At 38.4% G+C, this 13474-nt stretch overlaps 1 protein-coding gene across 1 annotated transcript in view; it reads right to left on the reverse strand.

Moving 5' to 3' along the window:
* Positions 1-13474, reverse strand: part of LOC124776695 (DNA-directed RNA polymerase I subunit RPA1) — a 307614-nt gene that overhangs the window by 171892 nt on the left and 122248 nt on the right. The window contains exon 12 of the mRNA XM_047251802.1: positions 3357-3530. Coding sequence (XP_047107758.1) covers positions 3357-3530 — 174 coding nt within the window. The remainder of the gene's footprint in view (positions 1-3356; positions 3531-13474) is intronic.

Consider the following 13474-nt stretch of genomic DNA (forward strand, 5'->3'; position numbering starts at 1 on the left):
GCTTTGCTCCATCCACTGGAGAACTTTTTATAGCCATGATCACATAAACACTTATTTATTTTCAACAACCAGTTTCAACAGGTTTTGCTGTCATCTACCACTCTTCAAAAATTAATGTTACAAAATGTGTTCATCGCAACTTGGAACCTTACACCAAGCTGTCATATTAATGGATAAAATGTAACACATTACGCAAAAGTTTGTCAGAAATAAAATGTGTACAATCATAAAGCAACTGTGTATTTAGCACTCACAACTCACAGATGATCGTTACGACTAAAAAAACACAATATACAGTAAATTGAATAACAGCACTTCTAATTACATTAGCTTGACATGTTCCATTCCCATGAATGGAACATGTCAAGCTAATGTAAAAAGATGCACTATTGTACATTTTACTGCATATATTGTGTTTTTTAGACTTATCAATCATCTGCTAGTGCTACATATGTCGACATAGCCATGTAGACATGGTGCTTTCTGACTAAAAAAAATTTTATTTCTGACAAACCTTTGCATTTTATCCACTAATATGGCAACTTGGTATGAGGTTCCAATTCGCAATGAACATTTTTATAACGATTTTTGAAGACCAGAACATCACAGCAAAACCTGTCAAAACCAGTTGCCGAAATGCACTTTCAATCAGTGCAATAAGATGTGTGTACATAGTTGTTATTTTAAAACTGATATGCCGACTTCTAGTATAGCTCACAATACCAACATCTACATCTACACCGATACTCCACAAGCCACCTGACGGTGTATGGCGGAGGGTACCCTGAGTACCTCTATCAGTTCTCCCTGCTATTCCAGTCTCGTATTGTTCGTGGAAAGAAAGACTGTCAGTATGCCTCTATGTGGGCTCTAATATCTCTGATTTTATCCTCATGATCTCTTCGCGAGATATACGTAGGAGGGAGCAATATACTGCTTGACTCCTCGGTGAAAACATGTTCTCGAAGCTACAACAAAAGCCCATACCAAGCTACTGAGTGTCTCTCTTGCAGAGTCTTCCACTGGAGTTTATCTATCATCTCCATAACGCTTTCACAATTACTAAATGATCCTGTAACGAAGTGCGCTGCTCTCCATTGAATCTTCTCTCTCTCTTCTATCAATCCTATCTGGTACGGGTCCCACACTGCTGAGCAGTATTCAAGCAGTGGGTGAACAAGTGTACTGTAATCTACCTCTTTTGTTTTCGGACTGCATTTCCTTAGGATTCTTCGAATGAATCTGAGTCTGGCATCTGCTATACCAATGATTAATTTTATATGGTCATTCTATTTTGAATCACTCCTAATGTCTACTCCTAGATAATTTATGAAGTTAACTGCTTCCAGTTGCTGACCTGCTATATTGTAGCTAAATGATCGAAGATATTTCTTTCTGTGTATTCGCAGCACATTACACTTGTCTACATTGAGATTCAATTTCCATTCCCTACACCATGCGTCAATTCGTTGCAGATCCTCCTGCATTTTAGTACAATTTTCCATTGTTACAACCTCTCAATATACTACAGCATCATCCACAAAAAGCCTCAGTGAACTTCCAATGTTATCCACAGGGTCATTTACATATACTGTAAATAGCAATGGTCCTACGACACTCCCCTGCGGCACACCTGAAATCACTCTTACTTCGGAAGACTTCTCTCCATTGAGAGTGACATGCTGCATTCTGTTATCTAGGAACTCTTCAATCCAATCACAAAATTGGCCTGATAGTCCATATGCTATTACTTTGTTCATTAAACGACTGTGGGGAACTGCGTCAAACGCCTTGCGGAAGTCAAGAAACCCGGCATCTACCTGAGATCCCGTGTCTATGGCCCTCTTGAGTCTCGTGGACAAATAGCTTTTCATATAATACATAGCACCACTTACTGGACTGCAGGAGAAGATTGTGTAATGATGTAAACATAGATCTGAATATGACAACAGAGAATTGTCAAATCTGGTCATGTATATGAATGACTATTTTAGCGATCTTTGCAGTTGAAAATTTATTCAGTGTTTATAATACTATAGATCCCCTCCCCCCACCCTCCCCCCTGCTGACAATGTCAAAAGTATATATTTGTGGGACCTTGGTTACATAAAGTTTATTATATTTCATATTGGTATGACAACAACCAGCTGTCCACCACGGTGAATGGCCACTGCCAAACTGTGGTCCAGAACAAATTGGACCGGCCTGTGATGCAATATGCAGCTGAACATAACATACTTGATTTCAATGGCTGCTTCACAACCCGAACCATCTTGATCTTTTTCTCCACCACCAGCTTTTCTTAACTACATAAGAGGGAGTTATTCTTGCAACACATTCTCTGTTATAGAAATCATCCCTGCCTCAATCTATAATAAGTTACTGTAGTCACACCCTCCACCCACCATTTTCTGCCCCCCTCCCCCCATGTTACCTCATCCCAATTCATATACCCTCACTCTCACTGTGCGACACTCTCTGCAAAGGCACCCACTGGTTTTTACCCCTTCTTTGCTGCTTTCTTCTTCCTTCAGCCCCCTCCCCCCTTTCATCCCAACAGCCTCCTGCCACTGCACCTTGCAGCCTTGTCTTGCCACTGTCTATGTAGTCCCTGTATGCTCCACCAGACAGTGCTCACTTCTCTTTCTGCACTTCTACCTTGCTAACCCTCCCCCTTTCAGGCACCACTCCAGGTTGCTACTGCCATTTGACACTGCTGCATTCTGGCCAGAGATCACAGCCACGTGTGTGTGTGTGTGTGTGTGTGTGTGTGTGTGTGTGTGTGTGTGTGTGTGTGTGCGTGTGCGTGTGTGTGTTCTTTTTTCCTTTCTTTTCTGAGGAAGGCTTTGACCGAAAGCTCAATGTGTAACAGTCTTTTCATTGTGCCTCTCTGCAACTCAATGTGTCATCTTTACAGTGAATAGCAATCTACCCTTTTCATAATATTGTTGCTATTCCAACCTGTACTTTCCATTATTCATAGCAGTCAGAGCTATGTGAATATTGAGAAATCATGGGGATTCAGTATTTATGTGATGCACAGTCTGTCAGACAGGTGCCCAGAGTATGTGTAAGCCAGTAGATGTTTTCGTCTTCCTGTAGTAACACTGACAGGTTGTACTCCAAGCCATTTCAAACCATATTCAACATCAGATTTATACCACAGTCACTTTGGCCGATGTTTAATGAAAACTGTCAATAACATTTTTTTTTTCCATTACTATAATATGTAAGATAATTATAGGAGCTACTGGACTTCATCATACACTATCCAATAAACTAGGCTGAATCAACCCATGTTTGAAAACGTGACTGATGGAATGGCATTAGAATCCCAAATTCTGAATGCTTCTTACCTCATAAACACAATGGACAAGGCCATATCTTGATGCACCATAATGTGTTTTGTCAAGCACTCCAGACAGCAGTTCACCATTATGTATCACTACTTCCGATTCTGACATGACAATTGGGTTCGTAAACTCAGTACCTCCAGCTTTCCATCGTCTTGGTTTTACACTTTGCCAAGCCTGGGTGCAGAAAACATTTAATTATACTTATATTAAAAATATTTTTAAAAAATTGCACAATGATAAATTTTTAATATTGTCCAGTTACTATCATTTTTCCCACACCTTATCCAGATGTTATGTTATACAGCAATAATTTGAAATCAAAAAAGGATGAGCTTGATAAGAGAAACATGTGCATTAGCACACTGCTTCCAGGATTTGGGGGGGGGGGGGGGGGGCAGGGGCGCACCCTGACCAAATCTGCTCAGCAAATGAACTATGTCTGGTGTATAAGCCAGCCTGGATGTCGTTTTTAGGCAGTTTTTCACAACCATCTATGTAAACACCAGGCTGGTACCCATCTCCCATCTCAGTTACATGGTATGCAAACATTTAGAAAATGTACAAACACTTTCACAACGCAACACTACACACAAGCAGATGGGGGTGTATACACACACTCTGTCCTTGAGGGGGTGGGGGAATTGGTGGCAACAGGGAGGGTATCCAGCCACCCTCTATCACTAACATTACCAAATCCAAAAATTAACGTGACTACCCTATGAAAACATGGGGTACAGAAGAAAATTAGTTCAGTAAGAACAAATGATGCAGTCATGAGAGTGATACAAAACCTCCTATCCAAATACCGAATGAGAAAGCGAATACACTGAAGATTTGCTTAACTGTTGCTGTTTATTCTTTTCCTATATGAAGACAATGTGCTGTAAATGAGGAACTGTATTATTTTTCCAAAATAGCCTCCAGCACAAAAATTCACTACTTCACAGTTACAAACAGCTTATTCTGAACAAAAATGCTCTCAGTTTATTAAGAATAAAACAAGCTACCAAATGGGGAGCATTTCTTCAAAAGTCAGTAAGTGCTCAATGATTCAAAACTTAGATTTTTGTTGTTACAGATCAAGCTTGTTGCCATACATGACCTGTTGAAAGGGATTTGTCAAAAACTGATATTTGCTGTTGTTATAGGGCATTGAAAACTATGAGTTTTTTCAAAACTCAGTATTTGCTCTCACTAGTTAAAGCAAAAGTCAATAAATGCAAACTGTGCTTTTCTTCTGAGACACGTAAAGGGATATCAACAATGTTTCAACAGAAAAGAACAACATAAACTGTAGGAAAGCACTTGTCACCAGAACCAACAATAGAAATAAATTATTGATTTATGCAACAACATTAATTCCTGATTATTGCTCAGTTCAAGCCATCTTTGTCAAGGAGAAGGAACATCACGAAAGAACCAAAAAGGAATAATACTGTTTTAATAAAGTACAGCATAAAGGAAAATGATGGTTGGACAGTACCTGTATGTACCACATTTCAGGCAACATCAGAGATGGCCAAAGACAGACTCTCAAATCAATATCTGGAAGAAAAAATCAATTAATAAAACACCACAGGTTGCACAAAATTTATGCAAAAAAGTTCTATGCAACAATAAAGGAGGAAAATCCAAATGTGGTTAAAGCATGTTTTGGTATACAGTACTATAAAATCAGCAAATACCAATGCTCTCTGTAGGTGAAGTATTCTTCAAGATAGGTTTGGTTGTACAACTTTTGCATTATGATTCATTCCTGACAGCAGACAAAGGAAAGGAAAGCTTTATACTTGGCTTCAAACAGAAGCACCAAAAGGATGCAATGAAGTAGCCTCAGCTCTTACCAGATTTTCTCAGAAACCTTCAGGTGTCTCAGCCAGAAAAATGGTCCGAATAAAATTCATTTATTTTCTGCCTACTGTACCTGTCTAAAATAAAAACACAGTACTGATGTGCATGCTAATGGCCTTCATGGGAGTAAGCAGGTAACTGAATAAGCTAGTACATAGTTCCCTATTTGTGGTCTCACATATAATCTTGACAAAGTGTTTGGTAGACTGGATAAATACTACTGAAAAAGTTAAGATACTGCTTAACCAAATGAATACTTACTATAAAGTGCTGGAACATGGCATCACAAAGATATAAAAATAAAGATTAAGAAGCAAAGGATCTGAAGTCCAGTGGACTAGAAGTCCTACAATCTACGATGGCTTTCAAAGAAACTGCCTATATGAGCGATGGCTTGTGAAAAGTCTAAGAAGAAGGTACTGTCATTGCTATCTGACACTTTTAATGGAAGTCCTGTAGACGATGAACTGCAGCCAGGAAGTGAAGAAAGCAGCCACCTTGGAAAAGAACAACATTGTCAGCAAGGAAAAGGAAAAGTATGTCTTAAAAGTTACAAGGCATTTTAACATGCCAGAAAGAGCAGAAGAGTTTTATGACATTGTTGAAGGTGATCAATAGATTTCCAATTTAGTATTGTTGTATCCAGGATTTTGTGTTGTATTTCAGTAACGCTTGTTGCTGTTTCACACTTTTGCTTATCAAACATTTATGGGAGAGTATGATACTGAAGTGTTATATTGTAGTACATTACTGTATTTCTAGGCAAAATGAACAGTAAAGTAGCTTCCTTGGCAATTAATGTTGAAGATAAAGAAACAGAAAAAAATCAATGTATATTAACAGAGCTTTAGACTTTCATCTTTGGATTTATCAACTTTTAAAAAAATTTGCAAAGTCTGTCCGTTTACTCTGAAATAAGCAACGAAAATTTTCAAAATGTCATACACACAATCAGAATTGTTCCTACAAAATCTGTGTAAATGTTAAGTTATCTCACATACGCAATTGATAGTTTGGTATGACAGTTAAAAAATTTGTTTCTTCAAAAATTTGCTTTTTTGAGTAAACTGAGTTTTGATAAAACTTTCTTCAGTTATCCGGGTGTGGACTATTGTGCTTGTGGATTATCCATACATGTTTGGTTATTTTTGAAAACATACAAATGAAAAACTAAGTATTTGTTACAATTAGAACAAATATTTTCATTTAGAATACAAATTTCTGGTGGTGAAGACACAGAGTATAAAAATTTGCATGAGTGGTCACGTAGCAACACCTGTAAATCAGTATTTGAGCAGCTAAGTGACACAGGTATAGTGCACGAAATGTTTTCAGTAGAGCAAGAGTGGAGACAAGGTGGTTGATGAACCCATTATATGCACACCTTGGCATGGAAATAATTTGATCTATTATCAGAGTATGCAAGATGAATTTTGTGAAATTATACATATTTTCTGACACACTAGAAAATGAGCACCATCCTCAGGAAAAACTTGAATGGAAAGAAAACGTAAACTTGGAGGACTATTTCTTGAAGGGGAACTGAAAGCAACTGAAATGAAAAAAAAACCAAGTTTTAGGATTAAATTTCTAAATCAATCGCCAGTTTCCAGCGAATAATGTGCAACTAACGCAATGAGACTTGAATGTGGCACTTTTTGTAAATACGGAAAATACTAGTTTCTGGTAAAAACAATTGCATTTTGGATCACTCATGTTTCTTGGTCTCAAGTCCGCATTAGCCCAGAAGATGGGAAGCTTGCTGCACATACATAAATAGAAAGATTTCATTGAACAGCTACACTGTTAGTTCACGGAAGGTATAATATTATTAATATATGTGATGATTGTTGTTTGTTACATTTTTCAATTCTTAAGGTGCAAAAGTATTACATCTATCTGACTGCCTTGTTACATTATGTTCGGTACGCCGTGAGGGAAAAGAAGTGTGAAATGGGTTTGACATAATCAATTTTTTTCAGAATCCACACTGGTTGGTATGAAGATGGTCATTCTGTTTGTTGTGTTTTGAGTTCAGAAAATCTTCTATCTTCTACAACATAAAATTAAAAAAACAAGCCTACTTCAATGGGGTTACTGATGTATCATTGTTGACAATAAATTTGAAGTTTGATCCTGTGTGTATGGAAAAGTCTTATCAGATTAGGCATAGTGCCTTAGAAGAACACAGTCACCATCCTAAAATAATAATAATATCACTTCTATTGTCCGTTTGCATTCTTGTGAGTTATTAACTGAGCAAATGAGCTGACCTATCCTCCTACATTCATAACCTGAAAACCACTGTGAAGTGCGTGGCAGAGGGTACTTCCCATTTAGGGCTGCTTCTAGTTCCATTCACGCAGAAAGTGCGGGAGAAATGGCTGTTTAAACGTTTCTGTGTGCACTATAATTAAACTAATTTTGTCCTAACTATCCTTACTGTAGTGACACATAGGGGTTTGTAGTGTATTCACAGAGTCATCATTTAAAGTTGGTTCTTTAGCTTTGTAAGTAGGCTTCCTAGGTCTGATTAAATATTTATACAGGTTTTTTTTTTTTTTTTTTTTTTTTTTTTTTTTCAGTACTCCATTCAGCTTTTTTCAACAGTACATTATCGACAACTGCATTATCTGTGAAGTGTCTGAGCTTATTATTAATATTGTCAGCAAGTTCATTAATACAACATAAACAGCAAGAATTACGACATTCTTCCCCTGGGCACACCTGAAATTACTTCTACATTTGTCGATGACTCTACATCGAAGATAACTTGTTGCGTCCTCCATACCAAAAACTCCTCAGCCCAGTCACAAATTATGCTTGATATCCAATTCAATCATACTTATGATTATAAGTGCAAATTAGTAACGAGTCAAATACTTTTTCGAAATCGAAAAGTATTACATCTATCTGATTGCCTTGTTACATTACATTCAGAATGCCGTGAGGGAAAAGAAGTGTGAAATGGGTTTCACATAATCAATTTTTTTCAGAATCCACACTGGTTGGTATGGAGATGGTCATTCTATTTGTTGTTGTGTTTTGAGTTTAGAAAATCTATCTTCTACAACAAATGGTTGTTAATGATACTGGATGGCAAATTTGTGGACCTGCTACCCTTTAGACAGATGTCACCTGTGCTTCTTCCAACTACTGAGCATGGTTTTTGGTAAGACTCTATGACAAATTCTAGTTATAAGAGGGACTAACTCTGTCAATTTGGGACAGAATCTGGCAGGTATTCCATGTGCACTGGAGATTTGATTGATTTCAGCAATTTGAACTGCTTCTCAGCACCTACAACACTAATACCTATACCTCTCATCTTTGCGGTCATTCTAGAACTCAACTGCTACAATATCCCTTGATTTTCATTTGTAAAGAAACACTTGAAAACAAAGATTGGTATTTCTGCTTTTGCTTTGCAATCTTCAAAGTTCTGTCCCTATCTGTTCCAAGAATGTCTGGACACTAACTTGGTGGTACCATTAACAACCTTTACGTATTTACGAATTTATTCGGGTTTTGTGAGAGATCCTTAATAATATTCTGCTGTGATAATCACTGAAGACTTCAACACATTGCTCTCTTGACAGCCAAATGTTTCATTCACCACCCCCCTATCCTATGCTTCATTTACAGCTATTATGGAGTAGTCTCTCTCTCTCTCTCTCTCTCTCTCTCTCTCTCTCTCTCTCTCCAGTGACTGTATCCCTTGGATAGTCCCTCACATTATGAGCTGTTCTACCAGGTACATATATCTATTAAGAGCAAGGTCAACTATTCTTTTGAACATGGGCCACCATTCGTCCACATGCTCCTCTCCCAAGTTAAATTTTTAAGTTCTTTATTGAAAGGCAACATTACTGCCTCCTTATCTAGTTTCCTGATAACCCAAAACTTTCTTCTTGTTTTCATCGCTGTTTGTACTTTGATAATCATTGTTGATACAACTGTGTTAAAATCACTGATACCAGTTTCTATGGGGACATTCCCAAAGGGGTCAGGTCTATTTGTTGCTACCTGAACCAATATATTTCCATCGTGCATTGACTTACGAACAATCTGTTCTAGGTAATTATGAGAGAATGTGTTCAATAATTTTTCACAGTACGCCTTGTCACGCCCACCTCTTTAAAAACTGTAATTTTTCCAATTGATGTTTGGATGATTAAAGTTTCCTCAAGTGACCACAGTACAACTGGGCAATTTACATACTAGTGAAATTAGGTTTTCTCAATAGTTTTTGGTTACACCTAAAGTGAGTCTGCTGGTAAGCAAATTCCAACTACAAGTTTAAACCCACCCACAACATGACAATCTCACACACAACTTAAAAATCTATCTTGGTGGGCTTGAGTTGCTTGTCTACTGTAACTAATAAACCATCTCCATTTACCATTAGCCTATCTTTCTGATATAACCTTAAATTTTCCCCAAATATCTCACTACTGTCAATTTCGGATTTCAACTATCTTAGGAGCACTTCATATTATGGACTATGCTGCAAATGCCTTGGCACTTTAACACTAGGATTTTAGTACTTTTGCCCATACGGGGCATTTCTTTCAATCTTATACGGGCACTTTTGGGTCCTCTACACTACAGCTATAGGTATCTGGACTGGATGGAGAGTCGTCTAATCTAAAAGACCTTTCTGTGCACCATCCACAGTCAGCTATTGGGGAGCAGCATCTGAAGTGCAGCATAGGACCAGAGCAGATATTACTACTTTCCTTGGAAAGCTATTGATGAAGTATACACTATTGGGGATAGTATTGTCAACACAGTTAGTATTAATCACACAACTCACAATATTTCCAAAGTATTTGAAAACAGTTAAACATTTTGCCACATATGGGCATCAGCCAGCTTTAATTACACTTCAAACTTTTTCAATCATTCACTTCCCAGTTTCTTCTAAATTTTCAAACTTCGATGCATATATAACTGTACCATCAGTCACATCATACATCACAACTACATTGTCAATCTTTTGCTCTACAGCAGGGAGCATGCTGAAATGAACATTCCGAATAAATTAAATGTGTTAACCTGACCAGGATGTTAATACAATAATTTGAATTTTATTTATTACTGTTAATTATTATCAACTCATCTGCTTATATGAATATAATAGAGGGAAACATTCCACGTGGGAAAAATATATCTAAAAACAAAGATGATGTGACTTGCCAAACGAAAGTGCTGGCAGGTCAATAGACACACAAACAAACACAAACATACACACAAAATTCAAGCTTTTGCAACCAACGATTGCTTCATCAGGAAAGAGGGAAGGAGGGGGAAAGACGAAAGGATGTGGGTTTTAAGGGAGAGGGTAAGGAGTCATTCCAATCCCAGGAGTGGAAAGATTTACCTTAGGGGGAAAAAAGGACAGGTATACACTTGCACACACACACATATCCATCCGCACATACGCAGAAACAAGCAGACATCTGTAAAGGCAAAGAGCTTGGGCAGAGATGTCAGTCGAGGCGGAAGTACAGAGGCAAAGGTGTTGTTGAAAGACAGGTGAGGTATGAGCAGCAGCAAATTGAAATTAGCGGAGATTGAGGCCTGGCGGATAACGAGAAGAGAGGATATACTGAAGGGCAAGTTCCCATCTCCGGAGTTCTGACAGGTTGGTGTTAGTGGGAAGTATCCAGATAACCCGGATGGTGTAACACTGTGCCAAGATGTGCTGGCCGTGCACCAAGGCATGTTTAGCCACAGGGTGATCCTCATTACCAACAAACACTGCCTGCCTGTGTCCATTCATGCGAATGGACAGTTTATTGCTGGTCATTCCCACATAGAAAGCTTCACAGTGTAGGCAGGTCAGTTGGTAAATCACATGGGTGCTTTCACACGTGGCTCTGCCTTTGATCGTGTACACCTTCCGGGTTACAGGACTGGAGTAGGTGGTGGTGGGAGGGTGTATGGGACAGGTTTTACACCGGGGGCGGTTACAAGGGTAGGAGCCAGAGGGTAGGGAAGATGGTTTGGGGATTTCATAGGGATGAACTAAGAGGTTACGAATGTTAGGTAGACGGCGGAAGGACACTCTTGGTCGAGTGGGGACGATTTCATGAAGGATGGATCTCATTTCAGGGCAGGATTTGAGGAAGTCGTATCCCTGCTGGAGAGCCACATTCAGAGTCTGATCCAGTCCCGGAAAGTATCCTGTCACAAGTGGGGCACTTTTGGGGTTCTTCTGTGGGAGGTTCCCTACCTCATAAAATACAGTAAACAAACAATCTGATTTGATGGAGTTGATTTATTTATTCATCCCAGGATCATCTAACAAAGATATAGGATTTGTCATCTTAATCTTTTCACTGCTGCAGATGTGCTCTCTGCATTCCACTCTGACACATCTTTTGTTATGGCTGTACTGCTTGCCAAATGCTGGTGCCTGTGCTGAAAGTCATCAATTTTATTTTGCACATCTTACAGTCTGATATTTTTGCTCAATAAAGGACTGAATTTCTTTTCATTATACACCATAGTTACTGCGGTGCATAAAATTAAGTAAACATTGCACAAAGTTTTAAAGACTTTGCAGAGCTAAAAACACAACGCGTAAATGATGCGTAAAGTTGATTTTAGCTCAAGCACTGCAGTGAATAACATTTAGATAAGACATCAAAATTTTATTTGAAATTCAGAGCAGAACAATATCCTATTTTGGTCTTGAGTTACTGGGTTTTATATCCAAAGGATGCTCTCACACATATCACCCATTCATGTCCTTACACATTGTGAAGCATGTGGTCATCATTTTACAAATGATTCAAAATATCAAAATGAGGGTTTTTTTTGTGCAAATGATCGCACACAATGAAGTACATAACTCACCTGCAGCAGTGAGAGGGTGCATACAGACAAACACACTGAAGTGGTGTGCTTACACACATCCAAAGGACCTGGGGAACAGCATATCAGGGCATGTATAGATGCACACAGCATCAAAAGGGTTAATACAATGAAAATTAATAGCTCAAAATATACATAACGACAGAATTCGGAAGTACATTTTTATGAGGACAGGGCAGGTAGTCAGCCACGGCTTGCTGAACGAACTATAACAGCATCTCCCTGAAATGATTTAGGAAAACCTAAATCAGGATGCCTGGACAGAGCAAACGCCATACTCCAAAATATGAGGCAGTATCTTAACAACTGCAATGCCTCATTTGGCTGGTCCCTATTGTACAATGTTCTTTGGTTTAAACACTCCCTGCACTAGATAACTGACATTGTGTAAAACATAATTTTGCACTGCATTACTGTACACACCAAGGACACCTAATAATGACTTCTGGGCCATACACATGCTGCTACACCTCTTGCACTCCCTCCAGGCTGTAAGGAAAGCTGACACCCAGCCTATTTGTAATTATGCCCCATACACGTGTTCACGCCCTCCACTCAATCTGCCTGAAAAAATTAGTTAGCTCCCCATGATTATAAGATGATGAGCTTCAGAGAGGGAGAAGAAATTACGGTCATGCACTACAGATGTTGGCACTTGGTTTTCTTGTAAAAGCACTACATGGTGATCGTGATGTGCCAGGGTGTTGCAGTTCTCCCCTTCCACTATTAAAAACTGCTCTGTGTCCTCTAACTGATTTTCAACTGTGTATTAGGCATTATTTATAAAGAAAGTTTCAGCCACCTTTTTAAACAGATGTATTTTAGTAAACTTTGTCATCTCTATGGGAAATCTATTATACAGTTTTTCTCTCTGATAGAAAAAATTGTTTTGAATTTTCTGTTTGCTTTTCCCTGGTAAATTAAAGTCCAAACTGGCTCTTGTCCCACGATTATGTATGTCCATTTTCTTTATGTTCAATGTTAATTTATTACATACTTTCTAATCACAAACATCCTGGAGGATTTCACTTACTTTCTTTAATAGGATTTCTGGCATTTTATCAGTGGTTATGATGTTGCTGTCTTCAGCAAAGAGAACATTTTTCTCCCTGTCTTGTGTTGTCTGTAAAGTCTCTGATACACATTAAGAACAGAATGAGACCCAATATACTAACCTTAGGGACACCACTTTTGTTTCTTTTTTTCTGTCTGACAATTGTTTTACTAAAAATTCAACAACAGTTTCATAATATATGTAAAGTAAGGGAAACGTAGCCACCTACATAGCGGACTGATGGGTGGAGCACAGAACACAACAGAAAACAGCTATCATACTAGTTCCAAGCACTAGTCTTTTTCTAGCAGAAGTACACACATTCACACAC

Source organism: Schistocerca piceifrons, chromosome 1, assembly GCF_021461385.2.
Source record: "Schistocerca piceifrons isolate TAMUIC-IGC-003096 chromosome 1, iqSchPice1.1, whole genome shotgun sequence".
Taxonomy (NCBI): Eukaryota; Metazoa; Arthropoda; class Insecta; order Orthoptera; family Acrididae; genus Schistocerca; species Schistocerca piceifrons.